Source organism: Garra rufa, chromosome 23, assembly GCF_049309525.1.
Source record: "Garra rufa chromosome 23, GarRuf1.0, whole genome shotgun sequence".
NCBI lineage: Eukaryota > Metazoa > Chordata > Actinopteri > Cypriniformes > Cyprinidae > Garra > Garra rufa.
The window spans coordinates 8,061,586-8,086,585 of record NC_133383.1 but is presented as its reverse complement, the minus strand read 5'-3'; the positions used below and the strand labels follow the sequence as shown (position 1 = coordinate 8,086,585).

General features: G+C 34.5%; 2 protein-coding genes across 2 annotated transcripts in view; one reads left to right on the top strand and one right to left on the bottom strand.

Annotated features, from left to right (window-relative positions):
* The window catches only part of edil3b (EGF-like repeats and discoidin I-like domains 3b), a 40,077-nt gene extending 34,976 nt beyond the window's left edge, over window positions 1–5,101 (bottom strand). The window contains exons 1-2 of the mRNA XM_073829637.1: window positions 4,806–5,101; window positions 2,343–2,417 (exon numbers count right to left, since the gene is read on the bottom strand). Coding sequence (XP_073685738.1) covers window positions 2,343–2,417; window positions 4,806–4,872 — 142 coding nt within the window. The 5' untranslated portion in view covers window positions 4,873–5,101. The remainder of the gene's footprint in view (window positions 1–2,342; window positions 2,418–4,805) is intronic.
* A 1,362-nt stretch (window positions 5,102–6,463) lies between these two features.
* Window positions 6,464–25,000, top strand: part of rasa1b (RAS p21 protein activator (GTPase activating protein) 1b) — a 33,657-nt gene continuing 15,120 nt past the window's right edge. The window contains exons 1-21 of the mRNA XM_073829405.1: window positions 6,464–6,530; window positions 6,934–7,602; window positions 9,680–9,832; window positions 9,988–10,123; window positions 10,217–10,287; window positions 12,450–12,567; window positions 12,668–12,699; window positions 14,927–14,979; window positions 15,060–15,210; window positions 15,302–15,380; window positions 15,470–15,587; window positions 15,661–15,817; window positions 17,193–17,280; window positions 17,480–17,560; window positions 17,649–17,806; window positions 17,885–17,961; window positions 18,043–18,215; window positions 21,487–21,646; window positions 21,723–21,865; window positions 22,009–22,124; window positions 22,235–22,321. Coding sequence (XP_073685506.1) covers window positions 7,109–7,602; window positions 9,680–9,832; window positions 9,988–10,123; window positions 10,217–10,287; window positions 12,450–12,567; window positions 12,668–12,699; window positions 14,927–14,979; window positions 15,060–15,210; window positions 15,302–15,380; window positions 15,470–15,587; window positions 15,661–15,817; window positions 17,193–17,280; window positions 17,480–17,560; window positions 17,649–17,806; window positions 17,885–17,961; window positions 18,043–18,215; window positions 21,487–21,646; window positions 21,723–21,865; window positions 22,009–22,124; window positions 22,235–22,321 — 2,645 coding nt within the window. The 5' untranslated portion in view covers window positions 6,464–6,530; window positions 6,934–7,108. The remainder of the gene's footprint in view (window positions 6,531–6,933; window positions 7,603–9,679; window positions 9,833–9,987; window positions 10,124–10,216; window positions 10,288–12,449; window positions 12,568–12,667; window positions 12,700–14,926; window positions 14,980–15,059; window positions 15,211–15,301; window positions 15,381–15,469; window positions 15,588–15,660; window positions 15,818–17,192; window positions 17,281–17,479; window positions 17,561–17,648; window positions 17,807–17,884; window positions 17,962–18,042; window positions 18,216–21,486; window positions 21,647–21,722; window positions 21,866–22,008; window positions 22,125–22,234; window positions 22,322–25,000) is intronic.

Sequence of the window (25,000 nt, the reverse complement as noted above, 5' to 3'; positions counted from 1 at the left end):
TACCAAAATATAATTAAAAAGCTACGTGTTACTTCCATAACACATGTACTGCTTATACAAACGTTGATCACACTACAAACAAGACAAAACTATAATGCTATTAGAAACAGAAAAGATTAATTCATTGTTTACCTGGGTCTTCAGTCTATGATTAGCTGTCGGGGTTCGTTCATCACGTGACAGCCCCATAATCTTAACCTATGCTGCCTGAGCCGGAAACAGAATTGATTAGTTCATCTCTCGAGTCTTTCGGGTTTGAGTCGTTCGTTCATAGTTGCGCAATTGCGCATGCGCGACTGAACGAATCACTCCCAGAGACGACTCGTTCTTCCCGAGTCACAGTAAAGATTCGTTCAAAATGAACGAATCGTTCAAGAACGACCCATCACTAATACCAAGTTTGGTCAGAATCCACCAAAGCATTGCGAAGATCTTATGGTTCAAAAGTTATTAGCAGAAATATAAGTGCAAATTTGGCCTTTAGGTGGCACTAGTGAGTTTGAGTTAGAGACTCGAAATTTGCTGTAGTTAATGATGAGACTGTTCTCTCTCTGTGTGCCAAATTTCATAATTTCTTTGCAAGCGCTTCTGTAAGATTTATAAAATGCATTATACGTTAAAGCAGTCATAAAATACAGCATTTTACTACAAAATTTAAAAAGGTCCATGCTCAAAATAGCTGACGTATGAAAATTGGGTATCATTTGATTTGGTATGCCACTCCAAATCTAACAATATCAGTATTATGATTTTTAGTCAAACTGTTTAGAAATCCTAAACAAAAATGTCAAATTTGTATATCTTTTGACCAGTATACGGCGCTGTGCCTTAACTACTCATGTGCCCTCAGGGTCATGCTTGGTATAACACATACCAAGTTTGGTCAGAATCCGCCAAAGCATTGTGAAGATCTTATGGTTCAAAAGTTATTAGCAGAAATATAAGTGCAAATTTGGCCTTTAGGTGGCGCTAGTGAGTTTGAGTTAGAGACTCGAAATTTGCTGTAGTTAATGATGAGACTGTCCTCTCTCTGTGTGCCAAATTTCATAATTTCTTTGCAAGCGCTTCTGTAAGATTCATAAAATGTATTATACGTTAAAGCATTTGTAAAATACAGCATTTTACTACAAAATTTAAAAAGGTCCATGCTCAAAATAGCTGACGTATGAAAATTGGGTATCATTTAATTTGGTATGCCACTCCGAATCTAACGAGATCAGTATTATGATTTTTAATCAAATGGTTTAAAAACACCAAGTTTGGTTAGAATTCGCTAAAGTGTTGCAAAGATCTTTCAGTTCAAAAGTTATTAGCAGAAATATGAGTGAAAATTTCACCTTTTGGTGGCGCTTGAGAGTTTAAAATAGAGACTTCAAATTTGCTGTAGTTAATGATGAGACTGTTCTCTCTCTGTGTGCTAAAATTCATAACTTTCTCGCACACGGTTCTATAGTTTGCCATGAAGATTAATAATAACGGATATAATGGGTGCTATTATCAATTATTATAGTTATCTTTAAATGTATCATTCTTGGTGTGAACAAGCTGTAAGTTAACTTATCGTATATTTTTTTTCAGTTACATTACACTGTATTAATTGATTGAATTGACAACAACAAAACCATTGTATCGAACCAAACCATTACACCCCTAGTAAAAACTAAACTATATAAATTACTATATTGTTGGTGAAAAACTCTAAACTGTACTAAAATGACATTCAGTTTCTAATTTTGTTTCTTCTCATATTTGTTATCTATAAATGCACATTAAGATGTTTTGTGTTACATTTTTTATATTTATAAGCCTATAGGCTCTAATCAGAAGAATTTACAAAATCTAAATCTAATTTACAATAAAAAATGAATGTCCTTTGTTGGCAACTATGGTTCTATGAAGAACCTATGAAGAAAATTTCCAGTCCACAAAAGGTTTTTTTATTGTGGAAAAAAAATCTTCAGATTATTAAAATATTCTCCACACTAAGAAAAAAAGGTTTATGGATTTTAAGAACTATTCACAAAAAGGTTCTTTGGGGAACTAAAATAGTTCTTCTATTGCATCTCTAGAAAAACCTCCTTTTGGAAACTTTTTTAAAAGTGTATGAAAAATTGAACTTAGTCTCCAAAAACCAATATTGCAACTCAAAAAAAATATACATTTTTGATATGAAGAATATTCTTGATGCCAATAAACAACCTTCTTAGGCAAACTCTTAATAAAGCTGAACTTAAAGACACATATCACTCGATATATTTTAAAATGTGGTTTTAAAAGAAGAAATTACAAGACATTAAATCACAAATCTAAACGGACAGTAAAAAAGTGCCTTAAAAACTTACAGGAAACACTTTCATCAGCCGGTGTACTAGGACAGTCCGCACCGTTCTCACATGGAACCGGTTCACATACTTCACCTACAAAACATAAAGAGATATAAACAGGAAATGAGCAGAGATCCTTTCCCAAAGACAAGTCCTCTACAAATTGGAAAAAATGTGTGGCGGAGTGATGAACGTGAGTTTGCGATGCTATATCCTCAGCCATGCTGTCAAATCGCCCTGAATTATTCAGCCACAGGAATCTGGAGAGTAACTTTGACTGTTTACACAGGTGTCCATGTCTGCTAAACTTTGGAAAACAGTTGCCGATTCTTAAAGATGCAGCGCAGATGTTTGGCGATGACAGAATGGCAGTGCTTCAGAAGTGCGTAAAGCTAAGTGAGGTGGAAGATTAGAGAAAATCTTTTGTGTTGGGAAAGAAACACGGCTGACGGAGCTGTCTTGTTTCACACTGATCCGACACAACCTGAGGGCATGAAACTCACAGTGGATTACAGTAGCACGCTAGACATTGCCTTGTGCTTTCCAGTACAATAGATTTCACACTGCCAGAATGTTTGTTGCGTTACTTGGATTGTAACAAAAACACTGGCAATGGAAACCTGCAGCAATTTGATTATGAATAACACCGTGAATCAAGAAGCAAAGGAATGACTCCTCAAAGCTTAACATTTTAATGAAAAATGGTAATTCAGTTTCCACCAAAAAGTAGTTATTGCTTCTGGGATAAAACCGTACTTTAACTTCAATAAGAAAAAAGTAAAAAGGTGTTGCTCCGAGTATCATAGTTTGAAGTGGACTACAATTTAAAAGTTTGGGGTCTGTAAGATTTTCAGTTCTTTTAACAAAATTAATAGTTTTATTCAGCAAGGATTCATTAAATTGATCAAAATTGACAGTAAAGACATTTATAATGTTACAAAAGATTTCTATTTCAAATAAATCCTGTTCTTTTGAACATTCTATTCATGAAAGATTCTATATATGTGACCCTGGACCACAAAACCAGTCTTAAGTCACTGGGGTATATTTAAGGAAATTAAGTAAAGATCATGTTCCATGAAGATTTTTTGTAAAATTCCTACTGTAAACCTATCAAAATGTAATTTTTGATTAGTAATATGCATTGTTAAGAACTTAATTTGGACAACTTTAAAGGTGATTTTCTCAGTATTTAGATTTTTTGCACCCTTAGATTTCAGATTTTCAAATAGATGTATCTCGGCCAAATATTGTCCTATCCTAACAAACCATACATCAATAGAAAGCTTATTTATTGAGCTTTCATATGATGTATATATCTCAGTTTTGTAAAATTTAACCTTATGACTGGTTTTGTGGTCCAGGGTCACATATGTATCAAATGTATCAGTTCCCACAAAATATTAAGCAGCACAGCTGTTTTTAAACTGATAATAATAAAAATTAGCATATTAGAATGATTTAGAATGAAGGATCATGTGACACTGAAGACTGAGTAATGATGCTGAAAATTCAGCTTTGTGTCACAGGAATAAATTACATTTGAAAATATATTTAAATAGAAAACATTTTAAATTGTAAAAATATTTCACTTTTTTCACAGTTTTTCCATATTTTTGATCAAATAAATGCAGCCTTGGTACGCATATGAAAAATCTTAACCCCAAACTTTTGAACAGTAATTTACCTCAGAGAACAATGTAAATACAATTGCAACTATTCAGTACCGTGGTATATGATACAGTTTGTATGAAATATCCTACATTTTACTGTAAAAACTCTAGTAAGTATTATATTTTGGTGAAAACTAAGTACTGTTTTCTAAACATAACAACAACAATAATCATTTTAATAAATTACTGGCATGTAAGAACAACAGGTTTCAAGCTAAAACAGCTCTAACAACACTAACCCATGCAGGTGTTTCCTAATTCTAAACTCAGTGACAGTCCAAACTGAGTCATTCTATCTAAAGGTCAGTCAGGGATGCACAGTGTGACATTTAACATAATCACATTGGGTTCCGCTATTAAAAACGCATGGAGATGTTGCAGGCTCGCAGATGATAACAGTGTTTTGATGGTGCAGATGACCTCTGGATCACCTTAAAGTAACATCAAACAAATCTCCTAGCCCATAACAGCACTGTAACCTGCACAAGCAGGCGCTTTAACTATTCATTGGCATCTTTATGTGTCAAGCAGCTGTGCTTGCGTTAATGTCATATTTAATTGAACGTCTGTTAGAGGGCGCTGATAAAATCACATGCCCGAAATAACCCGACATCTCATTATCATCTCCCTCATGAATTATATCTGAGGGCATTTGAATAAAAACACTGAAGTGATGTCCGAGCTGTGAATAAACGCACCAAACGTTGCCTGGAAGTTCTGCGGCGTGTTATAAACTTAGCCTAGGTTTGTTCTGTGTAAATGTGAGGTGTGAATGTTAAACATACGGAGTTGTGTTCAGTGAACTCACCCGCGGATGTCGGATGTGGGATGGACGCGCCAATGCGGACGACCAGGAACAAAAATAAAGGCACCATCGCGGGGAAACTTGTGTATGTCCGCTGGTTCTCCTGTGCAGCCTCGATCCGTCCCGTGTTTCGGCTGTGATGCAGATATAATGGCAGAGAGACTCGCAGTGAGGATGTCCGGTGATGCTGAGACTCCGAGCAGTGATGCTGCTGCTGCTGCTGCTTCTTACTGCAGTGATGAAGATGATGATGGAGACTCGACACTGGCAGGATTCACAGCATCAGTGTAGACGCACCCTCTGATCCATTCATCCTCAGAAAAATAGAACTTTCATTTTAGTGCATTTAAATGCAACTACTTTTACAGAGTAAAACAAAACCATCAAAAAAAGGAAAATAACAAAAGAAAAAATGATTAAAAAATAGGGTCCCTTATTTAATTAGACTTCCAGTGCCCCTGACGGACAGATGCAACTGTAAAATGTTTTAATGTCTCATACACGCATGATAATATTATATTTAATTTTTGCTTTTTAAGATTTTACTGTATTACCTGAAAAACAAATCACGTCTTAAATCGTAGATAATCATGTTTTCCCTCTGGTTTGCTCTTAATTTTTACAAAAAGGCGTATTACACATATATCAACTTCATATAGCATGTTCATATATCTACAGTAGCCTATAGATTGAGCATGACTTAAAAGTTGTGTGTGTGTGTGTGTCTGTCGCCCTCTGTAGGCCCACAAGAGGAAGTAACAACATTTCGACAACAATGTTTATGCGTCTTCGAATTAATTATCATTGTTAACCCTATTAATATGCATACATTGCCTCTAATAGTAGAACTTGTTATAGAACTGAGAAAACAATTTCTGGAAAATATAAAAAATATAATATTTTAACAAAATTTCTACAGTTATTGATGCATTAGGAGCCTACTGCAAATCTGTGGTAGGCTATTTTGCATAAATAGCCTTTAATGCTAAGTCAAATGGCTATTCCGATTATCCATGTATAATTATACTCATCTTTAATGATTAAAAAAGTACACTACCAGTTGAAGTTTTTAAACATTAAGATATTACATTTTGTGCATTTATTTGATTGAAAATACAGCAAAATCAGCAATATTGTGAAACATTTTTACTATTTAAAATAACTGCTGTCTATCTGAATATATTTTAAAATGTACTTTATTTCTGTGATCAAAGCTAAATTTTCAGCATCATTATTCCAGTCTTCAGTGTCACATGATCCTTCAGAAATCATTCAAATGTGATTTGCTGTTCAAGAAACATTTATTATTATTATTATATTATTAACACACATTATTATTATCAATATTTAAAACAGTTGAGTAAATATTTCTCAGGATTTTTTTGATGAATAGAAAGATCCAAAGATCAGATTTACCTTATACATGATGCCACCGCTGCCTTTAAAAATAAATTAATTATATTTAAATACAAATAATTAAATTTAAAATAAACTCTCATATCCTTAATTTATTATGATGATTTTGCTGTAACAACAATAACTGTAGGTGACAATTTGGTAGAAACTTGTTACTATGGTCGTTTTTTGTGAAGAGTGGCAGGGCACGAGCACGCACCTCACAAGCAGTCAGGAAGGCGGCGGGCGCGCTCACGCAAGGTGGGAGTGTTTGAGGGGCGCAAGGGCTGCGCGAGACTTCACAACACAACTCTCAACATGAAACTAGCCAAAGTGAGTGAAACAAAAGTAACGCAAAACTTCCTTAACATCATCTTTAACATCTCTTCCCCACTTTTTAACACTCCTGCCTCACTGTAAACAAGCCGAAGCGCTCAACTAACCTCAAACGCCGGACTTTTGTGGTGTCAAACTTGGCCAGACCCAAACTAAGCTAACGAGCTAACGCACATAGCCGTCATTTGTATGCAGAGTCAATTTTATTCTGTTTTTGTTTAATCTTTTTCGAACTGAAAACGCAGTTCCTCATAATATATTTGATGTTCAATCCCGGATAAATAAGATTGTTTTGTGATCACAAAGGCAAAAATGCGCTAGCATCATGTGTAAACAATGATACTGATAAGGCATTTTACAGTATCATTGTTTTTCTAACTGTGTCCGTCTTTATTTTCAGATTAGGAGAAAATCAAACAATGAAGACCTGAAGCTGTCCCTCTTGTGTTAGACCCAAACCACCAAACTGAATTAGAGAAAACTCTCCTAAAAGAAATAAAGCTGTAGTTGTGGGTTTCAGGAGGGGAGACCCTCCTGAACTTTCTCAGCTTTTATTGTCAGCTTCCAGGGTGACAATGATGGCAACCCAGGGTGGAAGCGAGGAGCCTGATCCCTTTTCAGTGGTGACCCGGATGCCTGGGGCAGGAGCGAACAGGACCACCCATTTACCAGCCTGTCATGGTCAGGGGATACAAATCTCAGACCTGGGCTCAGCTTTGTCCATCCATACAACGGTTTTACCACCTAAACAGCCTCCTGGGGTCACATATTCTGTATTTGGCAAGGATCCAAGACCTGGAACAGTCATGTTTGCCTCAAAGGGAGGTGGTATTAGTGCTGGACATGTCATATTGGGATCTTTTTCAGGAGTTGGGAGGGGGATGTCAGATCCTCCGCATGAAGGTGCTGTCGGTCGGATGCCATCTGCATCAATGAGTCCGGAGGTATGTCTGGCAGCCCCTACGTTTCTTCCGCTGGGCATCGTTGAAGAAGGTGATTCTCTGGATGTGCAGGAAATTGGGGAGGATGAGGAAGTTGTTTTAACCCTCACCGCGCCACCTCCGAATCAGTAAGTCGTGTAATATGACATTAAGCATCCCATGAGTGTTTAAAGAGACAGTTCAACCAAAAATAAAATTTTAAAAAAGCTGAAAATTAGTTCACCCTCAGACCATCCAAGATCAGATTTGGAAAAGTTTAGCATTACTTGGATCATCTGCAGTAAATGGGTACCGTCAGAATGAGAGTCCAGACAGCTGATTAAAAACATCACAGTAATCCACAAGTAATTTGTAAGAGTGTTTGTAAGAAACAAATCCATCTTTAAACAGTTTTACATTTTTAAATGTTGCTTTTTTCCAAAATGTAAGTTTATAATTCATAATAATGCTTTGTCTGGTGTAAAAAGACCATCCTCTGTCGTTTTCTCACATCAAATTCCACCAACATATTTGTTTAGAACTATTTTAGGCTGTTTTCGATTGTGTGTGCTTGATCTGTGCATATTTCTCTCCTGATTGAGACCAGATTACTTTTTTACTGGAGAAAGCAATATTATAGATAGAGTATGTGTTAAAAATGTCTAAATGATGGATTTGTCACAAGATTGATTTGATGGACTAGAGATTTGTGGATTACTTTGATTATTGTGGAGTTTTTATCAGCAGTTTGGACTCTTATTCTGCCGGCACCCATTCACTAGAAGATCCATTGGTGAGAAAGTGATGTAATGTAACGTAAATGTGTAAATTTCTCCAGATCTGTTTTAATAGTGAAACTCATGTACATCTTAGATGGCCTGAGTGTGAGTCAGTTTTTAGTAAATTTTCATTTTTGAGTGTTCCTTTAACTTTGAACTGTAATGAAAATAGTAATCTGTGTCAAATCAACCAGAGCTCAAATTTTTGATTTTACTAATATTTATTCTGAAGAAAGGTAGACATGTATAGTGATGAATGCTAAAAATATTAGATGTCATGGATGAATAATTACTGAGTAATCCACTATTTTGTAGAGGGAGGTCAAAATGGCCATTTTCAACTTCAAGAGTCAAGTTACAGGGGGTTAAAAATTACTTCAGAAAGATGGCAGAATCATTCTTATTTTTGGTTTTGGTAGTTATATTAGTAAAATATGTTGACTTTAGCAATCTTTGTTGCATTATGTGCCAATGGTGGCCATTCAAAAATGTGAAAACGGCAGTTTTCAAGTTTTTCTCCAAAGTTTGCATGCCTGTAACTCAAAAGTATTAAAGATATTTTAATGCCCTTTTAGATGTTGGGTCTTAACAAACTTTCCTTTTGGCATCTTTATTTTTAATGCCTTATGAGACTTAGTTCCAGAGATATTGGTACTTCAATATGGCTCCAGGAGTAAATCGTTAAAATGTACACATTTTCATTGGTCAAAAACCAAATGTGGATCAGTTTAAAAAAATACAATACTTCTTTTATTTTAAAGAGGAATGTCTGAAGAACAAATAATGTTAAAACTGGAGATGTATCTTGTTTCTTTCTGTCAAGACAACTGTATTGAACATACCAGTCTGAGTGCCACAAGTATTCTTTTTCCAAAGTTTGCGCGCCTATAACTCAAGGAGTGTTAAAGATATTGCAATATGTTTTTAGATTCTAGTTGTTAATAAACTTTTCTTTTCTTTTGAAATATTAATATGAGGATGTCAATGAGGCTTGAAATTCCAATATCTCTGAAACCAAATCTCATAGGGCATTAAAAATAAAGATGCCAAAAGGAAAGTTTATTAAGACCCAATATCTAAAAAGGCATTCAAATATCTTTAATACTACTTGAGTTACAGGCATGCAAACTTTGGAGAAAAACTTAAAGTGCTGTTTCCCCAATTTTGAATGGTCACCATTGGCACATAATGCAACAAAGATTGCTAAAGTCAACAGAATTGACTAATTTACTAATAATTGCCATTTTGACCTCCCTCTACAAAATAGTGGATTACTCAGTAATTATTCATGCATGACATCTAATATTTTAGCTTTCCTCACTATACATGTCTATCTTTCCTCAGAATAAATATTAGCAAAATCTAAAATTTGAGCCTGGGAAGTTTTTGAAATTTGGTTGACCCTAAAAGATTTGGCGAATGCATAATGGAGTTTGTGACTCGACAGGTGGTATCATGGGAAGCTGGACCGGATGATCGCAGAGGAGCGTTTGCTTCAGGCCCGGACGGCTGGCAGCTACCTTATCAGGGAGAGCGACCGCCGACCCGGCTCATTTGTGTTGTCTTTCCTTAGCATGACCAACACCGTCAGTCATTTCAGGTGTTTGTTTATCTGTTATCTTTCTCTGCAGCTTGAGAATTGTATTGAACTATCTTGAATGATCTTTATTTGCACTGTGTGTACATTTGAATCTAAAAGGTTTTGTGTTTAGATAATGAGATGGTGTCTGTGACCTGAGTCATGATTATTCGCAGGATCATCGCCATGTGTGGAGACTACTACATTGGAGGCCGTCGCTTCTCCTCTCTGTCGGATCTGATTGGTTATTACAGTTACATGTCCTGTCTGCTGAAAGGAGAGAAGTTGATATCACCAGTCGCCCCTCCAGAGGTAGACATGCAGTGTCATTTTGTAGTATGTATTAAGAGAAAAATTGACTAATTTTTACAATATATTAATAAAAACAATGTTTTTTCTTGTAAGCCTGTTGAAGACCGCAGGAGGGTGCGAGCAATTCTTCCATACACCAAAGTGCCTGAAACTGATGAGATCAGGTCATCTGATTTTATTATGCATTATTTTCAAATATACGGGCCATTCCAAAGAGTTGGTGCAAACTGCTGTTCCACAACCAAAAAACCAAAAAACATTTAAGTTCCTTCTATTAGCAATTGAAACCCACAATAATATTTGAAATATTAGTAAGCTTAATATATAAAATCATAATTTATTGGGTACTTTCAATTGGGAGGTGGCTGTCTCAATATATTTTCTTTGTAAATAATGAAGCTTTGTGTAAAAAAAATGTGTCCCGCATTTTTATGATCAACTTTTTGCCTTTTACAAAGAAAGCCCTGCTGAAAAAAACAGCTAAAACCAGCCTAGGCTGGTTGGCTGGTCTTAGCTGGTTTAAGTTGAAAGTAGCTAGTTTTAGCTGGTCACCCAGCCTGGCCAGGCTGGTTTTAGCTGGTGGTCTGGGAAAGTGGCCAAAACCCCTCTAAAACCAGCCTGCTGACCAGCTAAAACCTAGGCTGCTTTTTCAGCAGGGAAATCGGATTCAAAATACAACAAATCTCATAAATTACACTTGAAATATTGTAAAAACTACCGTGACAGTGTATGTTTTAGTCTATTGGCCGAGAATGATTTTAACTAAACTAGTTTTTGGTTCAATGTATATTCAAACTAATGAATCCTTAACTTTGAAATCAGTATGAGCAACTTTTAGCCTTTTACAAAGAACAATTGAATTCAAAATACAACAAATTTAATAAATTACACTTGAAATATTGTAAATACTACCAAAACAATGTATTTAGTCTATTGGCTGAGAATTTTAACTAAACATGATCAGGAAATATTCCTGTGTCCCTCTCTCTCTCATAGCTACAAGGTGTGAGTAGATAGGTCTCATCATTTTGATGTAAATGTGTTCAAAAATCAGAAAAATCTATATGTAAGTTTAAGGAATGTCACTACCGAACACCTTTTTTCTGCTATTAAGCACACTTTTTTGGGAGTTATTCCATAACATTTAGTTTTTATATGTGTACCACTGTTCAGAACTGTGCTAGCTAACCATGTGCTGATTGTGCTCAGCTATGTTCAAAATTACCTAAAATTGTCACTACCGAAACAGTCACGACCAAAACATTTGGAGGCGTTTCGGTAGTGACATCTTTGTTTTTTGGGTGTTGTCCCGTAGAATTGTCACTACTGAAACTGGAAAAGGGAACACATAATCTTCATATTTAGGGGAAATAAACAAAATTTTAGTACAATTATGCATTTACTATGTGAGTTAAAATTCTGTAATGTGCTACCAAAGCATTACTGTCACTACCAAAACATGGGATGTTTTGTCAAAAATAAAGTATACTGAATTATCAACTAAGATGTTATGATAGTTTTTGGTTCAAAACGAATGAATCTTTAACTTTGAAATCAGTATGATCAACTTTTTGCCTTTTACAAAGAAAAATTGGATTAAAAATACAACAAATTATCAACATAAATTACGCTTGAAATATTGTAAAAAAATTTAATTGTTATAAATTTGTCTCTAAAAAAAAAAAAGTTAATAAAATAGCAAAGAAAAAATTTACAATCTAGATGTATACAAAATCTTAACAGGTCAATGTAACCCTGCTAATTATTATTACTGCGTTTCGGTAGTAACACATTTGGGGAGAGGACAAATATTTTAAAACTTTCTGAAAATACAAAATGAGAGTTAACAGCACAACTGCACAAAAAAGAAATGTGTATCTTGAATATTATACAATTTGCGTAACAAATGTTTTTGGCAAAAGACACATTTTTTACAAGACTTTTCCAACTCTGACTTTGGACCAATTCTGTAGAATGGCCCATATACACTAAAGTTTGGGGTCAATAGAATTTTTTTTACAGAAATTAATACTTTTATTCAGCAGGGACACTTTGTATTGATAAATCACATTATAAATGTCTATACTGTCACTGTGTATGTTTAAATGAATGCCTTTCTTTTGAACTTTCTATTCATAAAAGAATCCTGAAAAGCAATGTATAATGGTTTTCACAAAAATATTAAACAAGAATGATTTCTAAAGGATCATGTGGCACTGAAGACTAGAGTAATGATGCTGAAAATTCAGCTTTGTCATTACAGGAATACATTACATTTTAAAGTATATTCAGAAAGTTTACTTAATTAGACTTCTTGGGCTCACAGTTTCTTCAAAGGTGATACGTTTATAGTTCATAATGAACTGGAGGACGGCTGGTTGTGGGTGACAAATGTCCGAACAGATGAGCAGGGACTTATAGTCCAAGACCTGGTGAAGGAAGTGGTGAGTAGAAACACTGTTTAGATTCAAAAATAAACATGTCTGTCCATAAAGAGAAATATATGCAGTATTATGACTGTGTGTTCTATATTAACATTCACAGGGGCGCGAAGAAGACCCACATGAGGGGAAAGCGTGAGTTTGATTATTTTGTTTCGATTGCTAGTTGAGTGGTGTTTGTTTCCAGTAGTAATACACAAATTTTATACTGCATAAAATTAATAGAAATGTGTGACCCTGGACCACAAAACCAGCCATAAGGGTCAATTTTATCATCTGAAAGTTGAATAAATAAGCTTTTCATTGATGTATGGTTTGTTAGAATAGGACAACATTTGGCCGAGAGACAACTGGAAAATCTCTGAAAATCTGGAATCTGAGGGTGCAAAAAATTACAATTTTGCGAAAACCGCTTTTAAAGTTGTCTAAATTAAGTCCTTAGCAATGCATATTATTTTTCTCAGAGTATTTCTCAGAATTGCAAGTTTGTATCTCGCAATTGCGTGTTATAAAGTCACAATTGTGATTTATTTTTCGACTTTATTTCTCAGAATTGCATGTTTATATTTATTTTGTCATCTCAAAGCTGAATAAATAAGCTTTTTATTGATGTCTGGTTTTTAGATAAAACTATTTAAAAATCTGGAATCTGAGGGTGCAAAAAATAAAAAATATTCAGAAAATCGCTTTTAAAGTTGTCCAAATGAAGTCCTTAGCAATGCATATTATTTCTCAGAATTGCAAGCTTATGTCTCGCAATTCTGACTTTATAACTCACAATTCCGAGTTTATTTACGTAAATTTAAATAAAAAGTCTGAATTGCAACTTATTATCTTACAATACTGACTTTTTAACTTGCAATTGCAAGTTTATATCACGCAATTTTCTTCTCAAAATTGCGTGATAAACTCATAATTGCAAGAAATAAAGTCAGAATTGTGATAACTCACAATTATGACTTTATTTCTCAGAATTTCAAGTTTATATCTCGCAATTGCGTGTTATAAAGTCACAATTGTGATTTGTTTTCTGACTTTATTTCTCAGAATTGCATGTTTATATTTATTTTGTCATCTCAAAGCTGAATAAATAAGCTTTTTATTGATGTCTGGTTTGTTAGAATGACAACATTTGGCCGACATACAACTATTTGAAAATCTGGAATCTAAGGGTGCAATAAAATAAAAATATTCAGAAAATCGTCTTTAAAGTTGTCCAAATGAAGTCCTTAGCTATGCATATTATTTTTCTTAGAGTATTACTCAGAATTGCAAGCTTATGTCTCGCAATTCTGACTTTATAACTCACAATTCCGAGTTTATTTACGCAAATTTAAGTAAAAAGTCAGAATTGCAAGTTATTATCTCACAATACTGACTTTTTAACTTCCAATTGCAAGTTTATATCACGCAATTCTGGCTTTTCTTCTCTAAATTGCGTGATAAACTCACAATTGCAAGAAATAAAGTCAGAATTGTGATAACTCACAATTATGACTTTATTTATCAGAATTGCAAGTTTATATTTATTTTGTCATCTCAAAGCTGAATAAATAAGCTTTTTATTGATGTCTGGTTTGTTAGAATGACAACATTTGGCCGAGATATAACTATTTGAAAATCTGGAATCTGAGGGTGCAATAAAATTAAAATATTGAGAAAATCACCTGAAAAGTTGTCCAAATGAAGTCCTTATCAATGCATATTATCAATCAAAAATTAAGATTACAGAAGAAATTTACCAAATATATTCATGGAACATGATCTTTACATAATATCCTAAAGGTTGTTGGCATAAAAGAAGAATCAATAATTTTGACCCATACAATGTATTTTTGGCTATTGCTACAAATATACACATACTACTTAAGACTAGTTTTGTCCACAAAACCAGTCTTAAGTCGCTGGGGTATATTTGTAGCAATAGCCAAAAATACATTGCATGGGTCAAAATTTTAGATTTTTCTTTTATGCCAAAAATCATTAAGAAATTAAGTAAAGTTCATGTTCCATGAAGATTTTTTGTAAAATTCCTACTGTAAACATATCAAAATGTAATTTTTGATTTGTAATATGCATTGTTAAAAACTTAATTTGGACAACTTTAAAGGTGATTTTCTCAGTCTTTTTGATTTTTTTGCATCCTCAGATTTCTGATTTCAAATAGATGTATCTCAGTCAAATATTGTCCTATCCTAACAAACCATACATCAATAGAAAGCTTATTTATTGAGCTTTCATATGATGTATAAATCTCAGTTTTGTCAAATTTAAACTTATGACTGGTTTTGTGGTCCAGGGTCACATATGATCATATTCATGCATCATCTCTTATGATCTGCTCAACATCTGTCTTTTTTAGCTGGTTTCATGGCAAGATCAACAAGCAAGAGGCTTACAACCTGCTGATGACAGGTGAGTCAAAATAAAAAAAATAAAAAAAGCAATAAATAGAAGGTTTACACCTGCTTAACTCCTGGAATTGCTCTTCCCAGTTGGGCAGGTGGGCAGTTTCTTAGTGCGCCCGTCTGACAGCACACCTGGGGACTATTCGCTGTATTTCCGCACCACTGAGACCATCCAGCGCTTTAAAATTAGCCCCACACCCAGCAACCAGTTCATGATGGGAGGTCGTTACTACAACAGGTAACTGCGATTTATCAGCGTTTAGTGATTTGGAATGTATAAAATTGAGTTTCATGGCACATGTTGTTTGTTTTCTTGTTTTGCTTTACAGTATTGATGACATCATTGAACACTACAGGAAGGAACAGATAGTTGAAGGCCACAACCTTAAAGATGCTCTATCTGTGCAAGTATGTGCAACAGCCACTTTTAATAAACTCTTGATTTATTTTTATTGATGTTATTGTGTGAAATGATTTGAAACGTGTGATTTCATCAGGAGCAGGTGCTTACTGACACCGTCGAAGGCAAAGAAATCTACAACACCATCCGTAGAAAGACCAAGGACGCTTTCTATAAAAACATTGTGAAGAAAGGATATGTCTTGTTCAATAAAGGTATTGTGTAATTTTACGTTGAAGGTATTATCAAAATCGTTTTACTAAGATATTTGGCCTTGTGTTTTAATAGGAAAAGGAAAAAGATGGAAAAATCTGTACTTCATCCTTGAGGGGAATGATTCTCAGCTGATCTACTTTGAGAGTGAGAAACGAGCAACTAAACCAAAGGGTTTAATCGACTTGAGTGTGTGTTCTGTGTACGAGGTCCATGACAGCATGTTTGGCAGGTTTGTTTCTCACTGTATTATGCACTGACAATTATGGAAACCCGTTTCAGCCACTGAATTAAAAAAAAAAGGTAATTGCAACATTCACAATTCTGGCTTTTTTTCTCGCAATTGTAAGTTTACATGTCGCAATTCTGACACTTTTTCTCAGAATTGTGAAATATAAACTCACAATTATGAGTTATAAAGTCAGAATTGCAAGTTTTTATCTCAAAAAGTTTTTCTCAAAGTATTTTTAAGAATTGCAGGCTTATGTCTCACAATTTTAACTTTATAACTCAGAATTCCGAGTTTATATTACACAATTCTAAGTAAAAAGTCTGAATTGCAAGTTAAAATCTCATAATACTGACTTTTTAATTCGCAATTGTGAGTATCACGCAATTCTGAAAAGAAGTTTATATCTCACAATTCTGCCTTTTTTCTCGCAATTGCAAGTTTATATCTTACAATTGCATGTTATAAGGTCAGAATTGTGGGATAAAAACTCACAATTCTGAGAAAAAACATCACAATTTCAATATAAACTCGCAATTTTGAGGAAATATTTATTTATATTGTGATTCTGATATTATTTCTCAGAATTTCAATTTTATTTCTCGCAATTCTGACTTTTTCCTTGCAATTGCAAGTTTATATCTCACAATTGCCTGTTATAAAGTCAGAATTGCGAGATATAGACTTGCAATTCTGAGAAAAAACATCACAATTGAGTCAGAATTATAAGTTTATATTGCGACTGACTTTATTTCTCAGAATTGGAAGTTTATATCTCAAAATTCAGACTTTTTTGTTGCAATTGTAATTTTCTTTCTCGCAATTGCATGTTATAAAGTCGAAATTGTGAGATATAAACTTGCAATTCTGAGAAAAAGTCAATAATAAAGTCAGAATTGCAAGATATAAACTTGCAATTCTAAAAAAAAGTCAAGGTTTGTGAGATATAAATTTGCAATTCTGAGAATAGTTTATATCGCAATTCTGACTTTATTTCTCAGAATTGGAAGTTTATATCTCACAATCCTGACTTTTTTTTATATCTCATATTCTGACTTTATAACTTGTGATTGTGAATTTATATCACTCAATTCTGAGACTTTTTTTTCTCAGAATTGCAAGTTCATGTCCCGCAATTCTGACTTAGTTTAGCGAAAGTTTTTTGTCTCACAATTTTATATTTGTCACGCAATTCTGAGAAAAAAAAAGCAAGTTTGTATCACACAAAGAGGAAAAAAAAGTCAGAATTATCAGACAAAAAGTCACATTACCATTTTACATTTTTTATTCAGTGGCAGAAACATTCTTCCATTGATGATTGTTCATCTTTAGCTTTGATTGAAATGCATTTAGGTATTTTTTGTTTATTTTTCTGCAGGCCAAACTGTTTCCAGATAGTTGTACAGCACTTTAGCGAGGAGCAGTGTATCTTTTATTTTGCTGGAGAGACCCCGGAACAAGCTCAGGTACTGATGCCTTTATTAGCAATGCTGGGTAATACACTTTCATCAGCGTAAGAGTGTCCAAGTGTTAGTTCACACACAGATTTTTTGACATGAGTTTAATATGAGAAATACTGCATTTGTCAGTCATATAGTTTTAGTCCCAAACCAAAATTTTGTATAGTTTATTCTTGCTTACTTCTTACACTCTTCAACTGTGTAGGACTGGATGAAATGTCTGCAGACCTTTTGTAGTAACCTTAAGAAACCCAGCCAGCCCTGCTCAAACAAACGCCTGCGTCAGGTAAACTTCCAGTTGCTTCTTGTTGTCTCATGTCTAATGAATAACAGTGGTGTTATTCCTCTTGTGTTACTCATATGTATCTTTACAGGTCAGCAGTTTATTTCTAAATGTCGAGGAGGCTCACAAACTTCCTAGTAAACATTTCACAAACGCCTACTGCAACATTTACCTGAACAGCATTCAGGTAGCAAAGACCCATCCGCGGGAGGGCCAGAACCCTGTGTGGACAGAGGAGTTCATTTTTGAGTAAGCCGCCGCCTCAGATATTGATATTAATTGTATACAATTGAACGTTCTTATCATTTTTTCCTCATATTCCTGCAGTGACTTGTCCAGTGAAATCAACAGATTTGAGATCAGCCTGAGCAACAAGACGAAAAAGAGCAAAGAGAATGATATTTGTACGTTCCTTCTTGGTACTTCATGCTCAGACTTTGAAAACTGTTTTTGTATAAGGAGTCACGTGTGCTTTTCTCCCGCAGTGTTCATGTGCTGCCCACTGTGTCGGCTACAAAGGGGTCAGATGATTGACGAATGGTTTCCCCTGAGTTCCCACGTGCCTCTGAAGAACGTGGCACCCAGCTCACTTCGCCTAAGAGTGCGCTACTCTGTGGAGAAGATCATGCCCGTGGAGGTGTACAATGAGTTAAAAGAGGTAGGGAACATACATGACAACTAGAGGATGGATACCCGAGCCGAGCCCGACGGTACCCGACGGAACCCGACGGGCCGGGCCGGGTTCGGACAGATATTTAGAAAGGATGCTCGGGTTCGGGTCGGGCTCGGTTACATCAGCGCGATAGTGCGCCTGTGTTATAACAGCGCTTTTTGCCCCGTGTGCACTGATGCGCTCATCTGTTGACATTTCCGAACGCCTTCCTACAGTTGCTTAATAAAAGCGGGCTTTCCACACAAAAAACTGCACGTGTCATTAGTATGAGAAAAAAAAAAGATTTTAACTGTGTCGGGCTGGGATCGGGCTCGGACATAAATATCTTAATGCCTGTCGGGTTCGGGTCGGGCTCGGTTACTGCTCTGTCGGACGCGGGCCGGGCTCGGACAGAAAAATGCGGCCCGATCCGCACTCTAATGACAACTAAAATTAAGTAACTGTCTTAGAAATTACAACATATAGCATTTCAGTAGCATTATAAGAACATTAGTCTGACCCCTTCTGATGAAAGTGCAGTTATTTTTATTGACAAAAATTACAATTTCTGATACAAGAAACTGAGGAATCAGTGCGATAAAAATTTCATGCAAGTTGAAGGTTTTTCACCCACTTTGTCTGCCATTTAAAAGCCAGTTGAAAGTCAATTACTTAGAAAAGCTGTAGCACACCTCTATCTTTAAAAAAGCAAACACATGATTTAAAATGATTTATCTCACAATTCTGACTTTACTCTCACAATTCTAAGAAATAATAATAATAAAAACAGACTAACAAGATACACTTTAAAATCAGAATTGCAAATTAACATTATTGTGAAATATAAACTTGCATATGCAAGAAAAAAAATTATTTATTTTTTATAAAAAGAGCCACAGTTACTTTTTTATATTTATATATTTTTATAGTATTTTATTTAATAGATTTAGAATTAGATTTTTTTTATATTTTCAAATTTCATTTGAGTTTTAGTTATTTTTTTTAGTATTATTTTGTGCTTTTTGTCATTTTTATTTATTTTTTCTTTAAATATTACTATTTAGTTTTTTTTCTTCAACTTTAGTTTGAATTTATTTTAAGTTTTTATTTATTTCCAGTTAGTTGTTTTAGTGCTTTAACTTAAAAAAAATTAAATGTTATCTTGACAACTAACAGAAATAAGTTCATGTAAGTATTTAATATCATTTGCAAGGACAAATGATCATATTTAGGTCATATTGAATAATTGAGTAATGGCCAGTGAAAAATAGTTTTTGCAGTTGAGACCATTGTTAATTGACCAAGTTAATTGTTAATTATTTATATATTGTTATTGTATTTTAATATTAGTTATATTATAGTTAGTTATAATATTAGTAAGTTTGCTGTGCTTTTGTCATTTTTATCTTGTTTTTTTATATTACTAATATAGACGTTTTTCCTGAACACAGAAGTAAGTCCAACTCTTAACTGAAAGAACGCTTTGCGGAACAGAAAAGCATTCAATCTGAGGTTAGAATTCGTAATGGCAGCGCTCATCGTTTACTCAGGAAAAGGTCTATAATGTTTTTATATTTGGGCTTTAGTTTTAGTTTAGTTTAAGTTTTTATTCATTTCTAGCTATTAATTTTAGTGCTTTAACTTAAACTAAAATTTGAAATGTTATCTTGACAACTAACAGAAATAAGTTTAAGTGTTTCATTTCATTTCATTCCATATGCAAGAAAAAAACAAGTTCATATTTAGGTCATATTCAGTTTATTTTTTTAGAAAAAAAAGCCTCAATTACCTTTTTATTTTTCTATTTTGTGGCCTAAATGAAGAAGAAATGTCCCCCTTGCCAGTTGTAAACTCAGAATTCTGAGAAATTTCTAATTTTGAAAATTTTAATTAATTTTTTGTAGTTGAGACCATTGTTATTTTAGTTAAATGTTTATTATTTATATATTGTTATGGTATTGTACTAAAAGTTTAAGAATTAGATTTTAATATTTTCAGACTTAATTTGAATTCAAAATTGTATCCTGTTTTTTGTGTAATATTACTAAGTTAATTAGCTTTTATTTTGGCTTTAGTTTAAGTTTTTATTTTATTTCATTACTTTTTATTTTAACTTATTTCTGTTAGTTGTCAAGATAACATTTAAAATTTTAGTTATGAGTATTTAATTTAATTCCATATACAAGGAAAAAAGGTAATTACGTCATATTTAATTTATTTTTATAAATATTTATTTATTTAGTTTTTTTTTGTGTGTGTGGCGTAAATGAAAAAATGTCACCCTTGCAAGATGTAATGGCCAGTGAGAAATATTTTTGGCAGTTGAGACCATTGCTATTTTTAGATTTTGAGTTTTAATTATTTTTTTTTTTAGTAGGTTTTTTGTGCTTTTGTCATTTTTATTGTTTTTAATATTGCTATTTAGGTTAATTTATTTTTATTTTAACTTTAGTTTTAATTTATTTCAAGTTTTAATTTATTTCCAGTTAGTAGTTTTAGTGCTTTAACGTAACCTATTTCTGTTGGTTGTCAAGATAACATTTTCATTTAAGTATTAATATCATTCTATATGCAAGGAAAATAGGCCATGTTTAATTTATTTTTAAAGAAAAAGCCTCAATTTACTCTTGCAAGATGTAAACTCAAAGCAAATTTTATTTATGAAAATACAGAGTAATGACCAGAGAGAAATATTTTTTGCAGTTAAGATCATTGTTGTTTTAGCTCATTATTAAGATATTGTTACGGTATTTCGTTAATAATTGAAGAATCATATTAGTTATTTTGCTGTGCTTTTTTCATTTTTATCTTATATATAATTTGCTTTTATTTCACTTTTAGGTAGTTTTTATTTATTTCCAGCTGGTTATTTTATTGCTTTAACTGAAACTTATTTCTGATAGTTGTCAAGTTAACTTTTAAAATTTTAGTGTAAGTATCATTTCATTTTAGTTTAGTAGTCATTTAATTTAAGCTGTATTTTAATTAACCAAAAAAAGGTTTAAATAGTTTTAGTTAATGCTAATAACCAGTGTTGCCAAGTCTGCAGTTTTCTCATGGAATTGGGCTACTTTAATACTGTTGCTGTGTGATACCCCAATAACGTGACATTTAGCTCCTGGGATGGACAAAACGTGATTGGGCTCATTTTGAGTAGCAATTAAGCGGGCTCTGTCATGAAACGCTGGCAACCATGGTAGAGACAAATAATTATTAGTAATTTGTTGACATTGAAACAGGTAACTCATTCCAGCATATAATATTTGATCCTTTCCAGCTGGTTCTGTTGAAGGAGTTGCACGTGATCAGTGCTTTGGCCCACGTGTGTGGACAGGACCGCACTCTCCTTGCCAGCGTTCTTCTCAGGATATTCAGACACGAGAACCTTGAGGCCCAGCTGCTCAGAGAACTCAATGACCGTGAGATCAGCGCTGAAGGTACTTCTTTTATTCCTTGTTATGTTGCATGGCTGAATTTGTCAGAATTATTCACAGAGTTGCTTGTTTTGTCCAGATGAAGCTACGACTCTTTTTCGCGCCACCACTCTGGCCAGTACTTTGATGGAGCAGTACATGAAGGCCACAGCCACTCCGTTTGTTCACCATGCTCTTAAAGACACCATCCTCAAGATCATGGAGTCTAGACAGTCCTGTGAGGTACTGCTTAATTGCTTAACCTGTTTGCAATTCAAATTATGTTACCAAAAAGCTTCAAAAATGAATGAATCCTCTGAAGCTAATGGATCTTAGTTCAATTTTTTTATGCCTGGTAAACATACTTCGTTTCCACTGTAAATTAGCTCAATCCCTCTAAACTGGAGAAGAATGAGGACGTGAATGTGAATCTCCCTCATCTCCTGAGTATTGTGTCAGAACTGGTGGAGAAAATCTTCATGGCTGCTGAAATCCTTCCTCCGTGAGTCACTGATATGACTTTTAACAACTTCTGCCATTAAACCATTCAATCTGAACAAGGATATAATGTGAGAGAGTAAGATTTTGTACATTTTGATGACTTCTTTGCAGGACTCTCAGGTTCATTTATGGGTGTTTACAAAAAGCTGTACAACAGAAGTGGCCCAGAAACACAACAATGAGAACTAGAGTTGTAAGGTATGGACATTTCTGTTTTGTTGCAGGACATTTTGAACTCAAAATGAACTCAGAATCTGCAAAATGTAAATTGTTTTACCAAAATAAGAGGGATCGTACAAAATGCGTGTTAGTGTTTATTTAGTACTGACTTGAATAAAATATTTCACATAAAAGACATTTACATACAGTCGTGGCCAAAAGTTTTGAGAATGACACAAATATTAGTTTTCACAAAGTTTGCTGCTAAACTGCTTTTAGATCTTTGTTTCAGTTGTTTCTGTAATGTACTGAAATATAATTACAAGCACTGCATACGTTTCAAAGGCTTTTATCGACAATTACATGACATTTATGCAAAGAGTCAGTATTTGCAGTGTTGGCCCTTCTTTTTCACGACCTCTGCAATTCGACTGGGCATGCTCTCAATCAACTTCTTAGCCAAATCCTGACTGATAGCAACCCATTCTTTCATAATCACTTCTTGGAGTTTGTCAGAATTAGTGGGTTTTTGTTTGTCCACCTGCCTCTTGAGGATTGACCACAAGTTCTCAATGGGATTTAGATCTGGGGAGTTTCCAGGCCATGGACCCAAAATTTCAACGTTTTGGTCCCCGAGCCACTTAGTTATCACTTTTGCCTTATGGCACGGTGCTCCATCGTGCTGGAAAATGCATTGTTCTTCACCAAACTTTTGTTGGATTGTTGGAAGAAGTTGCTGATGGAGGGTGTTTTGGTACCATTCTTTATTCATGGCTGTGTTTTTGGGCAAAATTGTGAGTGAGCCACTCCCTTGGATGAGAAGCAACCCCACACATGAATGGTCTCAGGATGCTTTACTGTTGGCATGACACAGGACTGATGGTAGCGCTCACCTTTTCTTCTCCGGACAAGCCTTTTTCCAGATGCCCCAAACAATCGGAAAGAGGCTTCATCGGAGAATATGACTTTGCCCCAGTCCTCAGCAGTCCATTCACCATACTTTTTGCAGAAGATCAATCTGTCCCTGATGTTTTTTTTGGAGAGAAGTGGCTTCTTTGCTGCCCTTCTTGACACCAGGCCATCTTCCAAAAGTCTTGGCCTCACTGTGCGTGCCATTCCTGAGCAAGCTCTGCACTGATGGCACTCCGATCCCGCAGCTGAAGACGATCCTGGCGCTTGCTGGACTTTCTTGGACGCCCTGAAGCCTTCTTAACAAGAATTGAACCTCTTTCCTTGAAGTTCTTGATGATCCTATAAATTGTTGATTTAGGTGCAATCTTAGTAGCCACAATATCCTTGCCTGTGAAGCCATTTTTATGCAACGCAATGATGGCCGCACGCGTTTCTTTGCAGGTCACCATGGAATCAATGGAAGAACAATGATTTCAAGCATCACCCTCCTTTTAACATGTCAAGTCTGCCATTCTAACCCAATCAGCCTGACATAATGATCTCCAGCCTTGTGCTCATCAACATTCCCACCTGAGTTAACAAGACGATTACTGAAATGATCTCAGCAGGTCCTTTAATGAAAGCAATGAAATGCATTGGAAGGTTTTTTTCAGGATTAAGTTAATTTTCATGGCAAAGAAGGACTATGCAATTCATCTGATCACTCTTCATAACATTCTGGAGTATATGCAAATTGCTATTATAAAAACTTAAGCAGAAACTTTTCCAATTTCCAATATTTATGTAATTCTCAAAACTTTTGGCCACGACTGTATAGTCCACAAGAGAAAATAATAATTGAATTCATACAAATTACCCTGTTCAAAAGTTTACATACACTTGTTTCTTAATACTGTGTTGTTACCTGAATGATCCACAGCTGTTTTTTTTGTTTAGTGATAGTTGTTCATGAGGCCCTTGTTTGTTCTGAACAGTTAAACTGCCCGCTGTTCTTCAGAAAAATCCTTCAAGTTCCATAAATTCTTTGGTTTTTCAGCATTTTTGTTTATTTGAACCCTTTCCAAAAATGACTGTATGATTTTGAGACCCTGATCTTTAAATTCCAAAAGTTTTCACCCCTGGCTCTTAATGCATTGTGTTTTCTTTTTGGAGCATCAGTGAGTGTTTGAACCTTATGTAATAGTTGCATATTACAAGGGACACACAAACAAGGGACTCATAAACAACTATCACTAAACAAACAAAAAAAACAAACAGCTGTGGATCATTCAGGGAACAACACAGTATTAAGAATCAAGTGTATGTAAACAGGGCTTATGAACAGGGCCATTTTTATAAATTCAACTTATTTTCTCTTGTGGACTAGATGTAAATATCTTTTATGTGAAATATTTTATTCAGGTCAGTACTCAAAAAATATGCATTTAGCATATTATGCATGATCCCTCTTATTTTGGTAAAATAATTAACATTTAGCAGATTCTGCAAGGTATATGTAAACTTTTGACATCAACTGTATTAGTATTATATATATATATATACACACACACACATATACTCACCGGCCACTTTATTAGGTACACCTGTCCAACTGCTCGTTAACGCAAATTTCTAATCAGCCAATCACATGGCAGCAACTCAATGCATTTAGGCATGTAGACATGGTCAAGACGATCTGCTGCAGTTCAAACCGAGCATCAGAATGGGGAAGAAAGGTGATTTAAGTGACTTTGAACGTGGCATGGTTGTTGGTCTGAGTATTTCAGAAACTGCTGATCTACTGGGATTTTCACGCACAACCATCTC